Genomic DNA, 7,715 nt, shown 5'->3' on the forward strand with positions numbered 1-7,715 from the left:
CCTAGAGGCTATGAAGGTGAATGAGCACATTTTGGAAAACTTATCAAGTCTAGTTTTCAATGCCACCAGAGCTGATCAGTTTGGAAATTCCATTGTTGAGATCCGACCAGATTAGTGAAGACTAGTTAGAAGGTCAACAGTCTGCCAAACGTCAGGGCCGTCTCCAGGAATTGGAGGCCAGTGTGTTGAATGCAGAATGTGGCCTTAAAGAATATATTCAATATAACTAAGATCCATTTTCAGACTATGTCATTTCACACAATATTTAGAAATACTTTAAATATTAATGCTAAAAAAATAAATACAGTACTAACCTCATGTTTGACTAAAAAGCATCATCCGTCTAGTATTTCTTGACACGGAAAATGAAAAACAATTTTCCTGTCGGGAAAGGCAAATACCGACAGAGGTAGCTGTCAAAAATAAAATTGCCTGATGGGTAACCGACAGGAAAAACAGAAACAATTTTCCTGTCGGTTCCGCCCCGACAGGAAAATAATTGTGCCACCAGACCTGTAATCATATTCCTGTCACCAAAAACCCGACGGGAAAAAACGTAACCGACAGGATAAACATAACTGACAGGGTAATCATATTTAATTTTATACAGATGCCACATTTCAATAATACAAATATCATTTAAATATGCTTCTCAAATACACCAGAGTTGACTCAAATGACTTTATCAAGTCAACCAGAACACATCTATCATTACATTATAGCATATATACAATCATGACAATCGAAATGTTTGGCCACGATAATCTTAGTACACATGAATCTGACAGAAGAATCAACTATACATAAACAACAGAAACTATTCTAGACACTCTGCCTGCTGGAAACCGACGACTTCAATCAAACATTTTCAGTAAAACCTCCAAACCTGTCATGCACAATATGTGTAAGAGATAGCAAAACCACTCTACTGAACACAACACATAATACACCAGATGCTAAATAAAGGCTTGGATTTTAGATGCTACCTTGAGGTAGAAAATGTCGACCTGAGCCCTTCTTGGCAAACAGCTTCATGCCAACAACAGAGATATCATTGCCTGCAATCAGAAACTTCAGCTCATTGTTTACTCCACAGAATGGTATACAGCAAGAGGTTGTTGGTCAACCTCAAGCATTGAACTGCTTACTAAAGTAAACAATCTTACTTGTAAAGTTACAGTACTACACTTAAGGCAATCTTACTAAAGTAAACAAACATTGAACTGCCTGTACACATATCCTCACCTACAAAAAAAAATTCCAAATGAGCAAGCAATCCGATTTTTCTACAACAAAAAACTTGAGCTCGTTGTTTGGTCCACAGAATGCTCTACAACTAAAGCAACTATCACAGTACATAACTAATACAAAATAGCATAAGGCAACATTGTAAGAAATAGCCCTCACAACTTAACTGTAATCCATCACTGGGCAAATGACAGTAGTATTGCACTAAATCTATCAAGTACCATACACCTGTAGCATGAAAGCATCACACAAATATATGCTAGTCGACGCTATATCACCATAATACTTCAAGTTTCGGACAATCTAATTGTTCTGTTAAAACATGACACAGTTTAATTTTATTGAGGAAAATAATCACCAGCTAGGTAGAGCAAGCACTGGCATTAGTCTAGTACCCTACCTCACTATCAGCCTATCACAAAATTCATCATAACTATCAATTGGTTACTGCAATTTGAAATACATCTGATAGGAGTTCAGAGATACGACAGATTTACTGGATTTGTCATGTGAACTGCTAGAAGAGAAGAAACTCAATACCTTGCTTTCTTTTGGTGACCTTCCTGGAGAGATTCTCCCATGGTATACCTTGCTTTCTTCACGTCAAGGAGGATGCCACCATGAACTTGCTTGGGGAGCCAACCCGTTGAGTCAAAGCACCGGATCAGCAAGGGGAGGATGGAGCCGACGGGAAGAACAGGCTGCCTGTGACAACCACCACACAATCACTCAGATCCACACAGTAAAGAAGAGGAGGGTTCGAGGACAAACAGATTTACCTCGGTGTACCATGTGCGGCAACTACAGATGGAGGAAACGTGGCTGGATCTTGGGAACATCGGAGCTTCGCGACTTGGGGGTTCATCGACGGCCTCGCAGCTTGGGGCCCATTCACCGTCCGGCGCGGCGTGTCTTCGGCGGGCGGCAGCGCAAAGCCTCGCCCCCACCGACGAGCGGCGGCACAAAGCATCGTCCCCCACCAGCGGAGCGCCTGGGACGGAGACGCGACCGGGGGATGGGGGGGATGCGGGAGCTCGGGATGGCGGCGCGGGAGGCTGGGGAAAAAATGGAGTGGCGGCGCAGGAGGGGAAGAAGGGGCGGCGGGATGCGGGAGGCCGGGAGCTCGGTGGATGGCGGCGCGGGAGGCGGACCAAGTTTTGGGTGGCCGGGCGGCGCGGGAGGGGAAAGAACGGGCGGCGGGATGCGGGAGGCCTGGAGCTCGGTGGGGATTTTGGGTGGCGGCGCGGGAGGGGAAAGGAGCGCCGCGTGCAGGGAGGGAGGGAAGGGTTTAGGGCCTCGCGCGCTGGAAAACTTCGCTTGCTGGGCCCAAAATTGCCGCTTAAAATTGCCGCCGCTCGGCCCAAAAAATTGAGGAACAATTTTTTTTTAGGGTGTGGTATAATTTTCCTGAGTGTTGTGTAAAATGCACAGATTAATTCATAATTTCCCTGAGTGTTATATAATTTTTTTTGTATGTTTACTCCTCACCGACAAATTAATTTGTCATTTCCTGTGAGTACTCGTATTTCCCCGTGAGCTACGTAGAGCCCGACAGAATAATGGACATTTCCTTGTGTGTTTTCATAGAAACCGTCAAAATAATTAATTACCCACAGGGAAAAAGCGGTTTTCAGTAGTGTTGGGAGTGAACTCTGGGTGAATATCCATCTCCATTGCAATTTATTTTGCAGCTTCCAATGCTTTCGAAGAGTCAGTTTCTCTGTACTTCTTAAAAAAGCTAACCAGTCCATGTACAGACTCAATTGCAATATCAATAAGCATATCTTTTGATTGTAGATGCTTGCTGATCAAATTAACAACAGATAATATTTCATACCAGATGATTATTGCCACCAAAAACTCAAAGCTACCAAGTTCATATTCCGCTAGCGATTTAGCTTCACTACTTCTCAGCGGGTCATCATCACTTTTAGCCACCTGTAGTAAAGCCTTCTCTTATTTCTAGGATCTGAAATCTTATAGCCTTAACACTTTCAAGACGACTCTCCCAACGAGTAGCTGATAATGACTTAAGAGTCAATCCGGATATGTTATCTTTTAGAATTTTCCACCTTTCTGTAGAATTAGCAAATGCTGTATAGATGCGTTGGATAACTCCAAAAAATTATATTCCTTTCCGACAAGACTTTGCCATATCACAAAGTGTCAAATTCAGACTATGACAACCACAAGCTGAATAAAAAGCTCTTGGATTTCTATCCAATACTTTCTTCTGTACCCTATATTTTTTCCTTTCATATTTGACCCATTATCATATCCCTGTCCTCTCAAATTGTCTACATCAAGATCAAGACTTTTCAATTCCTCTAATAGAACATCAAATAATCCTTGCCCAGTGGTATCATTCACATCCAAAAAACCTAAGAAGGATTCTTCGATGCAAATAGAACCTGAAGATGTATCAACATACCTTATTATCAAAGACATCTACTTTTGGTGGCTTGCATCAGGAGTACAGTCAAGTATAACTGAGAAGTACTTTGCTTCTTTTACCTTGGCAACACTTGCAGACCTAATTGCAGAAGCTAACAAATTTATTAATTCATTTTGATACAATCTGCTATTACTGCCACAAAATGTTATATTATGTTCTGCGAGAAATTTTACAATCAAAAGAATCCTGAGCAAAACTTTTCTCCAATGCTCCCTTTGCTTTTCAAGTTCTCGCTGGGCAACATTATCAATTGTTTGACTCTTCTCCAACCTGAGATGGAAGTCATACCATGAGGTCATATTTGTGACATGTTCTCTACTAATTTCGTGCTCCTTAAGCCTATGGCTAAGATGAGACCAGTCATTAAACCCCTCATTTGCTAACTGACCTCTCACAAGGCCCTTCCTCAATAATTTGCAGCAAAAACAAAATACCTTGTGAAGTTCTTTGCTGTACACAAGCTATTCTCTCTCACACTTTTCTCCATTTCAGAGAACTCTACTGTATGATAGTGCTGGAAATCTTCTGGAGAATTTGCCTCTAGGACCATGCTCAATGGACAAGTCTCTTTTAGGACCCTTTTCTAGCAAAATATCGATCATTTTAGGATCAAGTGCATCCGAAGTTCTTGGATCAAAGATATCAGGCTGGAAAGCATTATCGATGCCATCGCCAATATTACCATTAGTACCTCCAACGCCATCAGCAATATTAGCCTCATTACCTCCATCGCCATCACCATCTTGTTCTTCTTTGTCTGTATTACCATTGCCTTCATCAACATTATCTTCTGGAATTTCAACAGATGGAGTCTCAACCTCTATTGCATCTTCACCATGACCACGACTGTCACCAACATTAGCTTCTGGAGTTTCTCTGACAACAAATCTATCAAGTGCACCCTTTTATGATTGAGCAAAAGGTTCTAGTCTTTGTTTCTTCTTACGCTTTTCAGCACCAGATTCATACTTTCTAATTCTTGTAGTAGACATAGGACACCAACGTTTGTTCCATAAACCAAACAAAAGTATTGAATTAAATCAAATAGCACATGTACATGTACAAGATTTGACAGATTTGTCTTAGTAGTTGTCTACTGATTTCACCGGAAAAAAAGCTCAATAATTGCACCACAATTCCACAAATCAAGTAATCTGTACTCAACGGGAACAAGAAAAAGAAAAGTAGAAAACGATTAGAGATCAGGCCTGTTAGAGATTGACTTTCAGAGTCTGAGTTTTAGTGCTGCGGTGGCAACAAAACAAGCAGCAAGGTCCGACTCACGGGCTGAATGGCTGATCACTAGCAACGGCCGGTGCTGCGGCAAGGCCTGTCGCTGCGATGGGAATACGAACTGCGGAACTAGCAAACTACCAACGTGGCAACGCACGATGACGACGGTGCCCTACTGCCCTCCTGTCTCCTGACCTGGCCTGACCGACGCAACGATTCAATTTGCCCTCGAAGCCTAGAGTTGCCACAGCTGATAGCCCATAAGCCGACGGCCCACGAGTCAGTTTGCCATGGGCCATGGCTGGGCCAATGATTCAGTGGCTTGCTTGTGCTGTTGCTAGTTGGACTGTTAGAATTTGGGGGCCCATCGTTTCTGGGGGCCATGTTCGGTCGCCCACCTCGCTCCTGGGCTTCGATGGGCCTGCCAGATGTTCAACTTCCCATGCAAAGCTATACCAATGTACAATGTTTCATGGAACATACTGCACATGGTGAACACTTATCAAGTTAAGTTTCCAATGCAACCAACAGCACGTCATTTGGACTTTGCAAGAAGGAGTTATTGTCAAAACACTAAAGACTACGCAGAAGACCAACAGCCAACAGCCACGCAGGAACAACTCAGGAGCTCTTGTTTCATGGAGGCCCTTTCACACAGTCTATCTTTTATTTTCCATTCTGTGTTTATACCTATCTAGGAGGGTTGTTCCTAGTATAAATATCCCTGTACTCCTAAGCAAATGCAGACTTTGATAATTGATATACAAACCCCCTTTGTTTAGCTGTGTGCTAACAAAACTTGAGAGAAATCTCTACCCCTTTGCTCTTGTGATTTCCTTCACGGGATTACACAAGCGGCGGCGTCATCCGCTCCCAATTGGTGCTCCTACTCCCTTCAAGGTTCACCTTGATTGATTGTAGGCTGTGTTGGTTGGTTCCTTAAGAGTGTGGTTGGGTGAATCCTCAATTCAGGTTGCCGGTTAAAGACGGTGGTTGGCTTCGAGTTTTATTTGCTAGGTTGCACTAGTTATCACTGCTTGCAGCAAGTTATCCGGCTGTTCTACAGCTAGTTATTTGGTGATTGATCCTACGTCATGAAGATCGGGACACCGTGTCGTATCACCTCCCATTGACGGTGACCTAGATGGAGACTGGGGCACAAGGCACCTTCATCCTCCCATCCAGCATCAGCACCCTCTCCCTTCCACAAGTACTCGGAACTGGACATCAGGTACACATCGTGTCCTTGAGCCTTGCCCAGAGACACTGTGGAGGGAAAGAGCAGTCGACACTACACCTCCATCCTCAACCAGGCAGCTGGATAAAGACCGTGACAACCATCCTCCTCCACCAACGAGCTCCAACATTGACTCAGCCAGAGAGCAGGGGAAAAGGTCGGGCACACGGTACATCCTCCAACGAGGATTCTTCTAGAATCACAGCCGTTTTTCCTAGTCTGAGGATCTGTGGAGGGAATGTGGAACCTCAATACGAGGAATCTTCTAGCACCATGGCACTCATTGCAAACTCGCCGCTACCGAAGAGAAGAAGTCTAAAGCCAACTACCTCTATAACTCGAGCCATGCCTTTCCAAAGGCAGCTAGGGGCTCTATTTATAGCTCGGTAATCGCACTACCTACCAAGAGTACCAGCAGCGCGCCCATGATTACACAGTGCAAGGTTTGTCCTATCCCCCACGGCAAGGATAGTTTTCACGAGAATGCCTAGGTTTGTCCTATCACCCACGGCAAGGACAGTTTCCACGAGAATGCCTGAGTGTGCGAATTAAAGGCTCACATGTACACCATACAAGCTGCAGCCTTTGAACGATTATACATGTTGGGAAATAATTAAGAGATATAGCAGGTTTGAATATCAACATTACCAAGAAAGATTAGAGAAGATAGGATTGGACATTGCAAAGAAATGTGGAGGTGTGGCATTAGCAGCTCAAGCACTTGGATACATGCTAAAGTCCAAAGACCTGTCCGGATGGACTGAAATAAGCAACATGATATCTGGAATGAACCTTTTGAAGATAATGGTGGTGTCCTACCGTCCTTGAAGTTAAGTTACGAAAGGATGCAACCACAGCTAAGGATATGCTTTTCTTATTGTGCCATATTCCCAACACTACTAGAAAAATGACCTCTCATCCCTAGTGTTAGTACCAGTTGTTTTTGAACCCGATACTAATGTTAGTATTAGTAACGGTTCAAAAATGGGGAGCCCCCGGAGGCCCTCTAGTACCGGATGGGAGCTCCATCTGGTACTAGAGGTAACCCTCTAGTACTGGTTGGAACCTCCACCTGGTACTAAAGGATTTAGTACCGGATGGAGGCTCCACCCGGTACTAGAACACCCTCTAGTACGGGTTGGAGGCTCCAACCGGTACTGGAGCGTTCTCGCACCCCCGCACGGCTTATCTTGAATCCCACACTTAGAAAATATCTCCTTGATCAGCACAACACCACACGCCGGCCTTATCTCTTTCCCCTTCCTCTCGACTGCACACCTCCTGCCTCCCCCACCTCTCTCCCCTCTCTCGATCTCTCCATCTCCTGCCTCCTGAGCTCAGTGAGCAGCGTGGCCCCCTGACCCTCCTCCTGCCTCCCCTCCCTTCCCCCCTCCGCTCGTCCCTCACCGGCGGTGAGGAGCGGTAGCAGCGCGAGGTGGGTGGCGGCAACGGTGCAGGTGGCCGGGGTAGGCAGAGCGGCGGCGCAGGAGGAGCCGGCGACAGGGTTGGAGGAGGATGGCCTCTCTCTCTCTCTCTCTCTGC

At 44.8% G+C, this 7,715-nt stretch overlaps 1 protein-coding gene and 1 pseudogene across 4 annotated transcripts; both read right to left on the reverse strand.

Moving 5' to 3' along the window:
* Window positions 1-579: 579 nt before the first annotated feature.
* On the reverse strand, window positions 580-2,527 carry LOC101771981. 4 transcript variants are annotated; one of them, XR_001164706.2, is made up of 5 exons: window positions 2,028-2,527; window positions 1,789-1,953; window positions 1,167-1,245; window positions 987-1,058; window positions 580-886 (listed from the first exon to the last, which is right to left on the reverse strand). XR_001164706.2 is itself a non-coding variant. In XM_022828973.1 (3 exons), the coding sequence occupies exons 1-3, from the start codon at window positions 2,216-2,218 to the stop codon at window positions 1,242-1,244; spliced, it is 360 nt and encodes a 119-aa protein (XP_022684708.1). In that variant the 5' UTR covers window positions 2,219-2,518; the 3' UTR covers window positions 1,078-1,241. The 4 variants fall into 4 exon arrangements, 1 of the variants encoding a protein (XP_022684708.1); XR_002678763.1 differs by lacking the exon at window positions 1,167-1,245 and having other exon boundaries at window positions 987-1,071; window positions 2,028-2,524; XR_001164705.2 differs by lacking the exon at window positions 1,167-1,245 and having other exon boundaries at window positions 2,028-2,518.
* Window positions 2,528-2,850: 323 nt separating this feature from the next.
* LOC101757938 lies at window positions 2,851-5,235 on the reverse strand (annotated as a pseudogene).
* Window positions 5,236-7,715: the final 2,480 nt, after the last annotated feature.

The sequence above is a fragment of the Setaria italica genome, chromosome VIII (assembly GCF_000263155.2).
Source record: "Setaria italica strain Yugu1 chromosome VIII, Setaria_italica_v2.0, whole genome shotgun sequence".
Lineage (NCBI taxonomy): Eukaryota > Viridiplantae > Streptophyta > Magnoliopsida > Poales > Poaceae > Setaria > Setaria italica.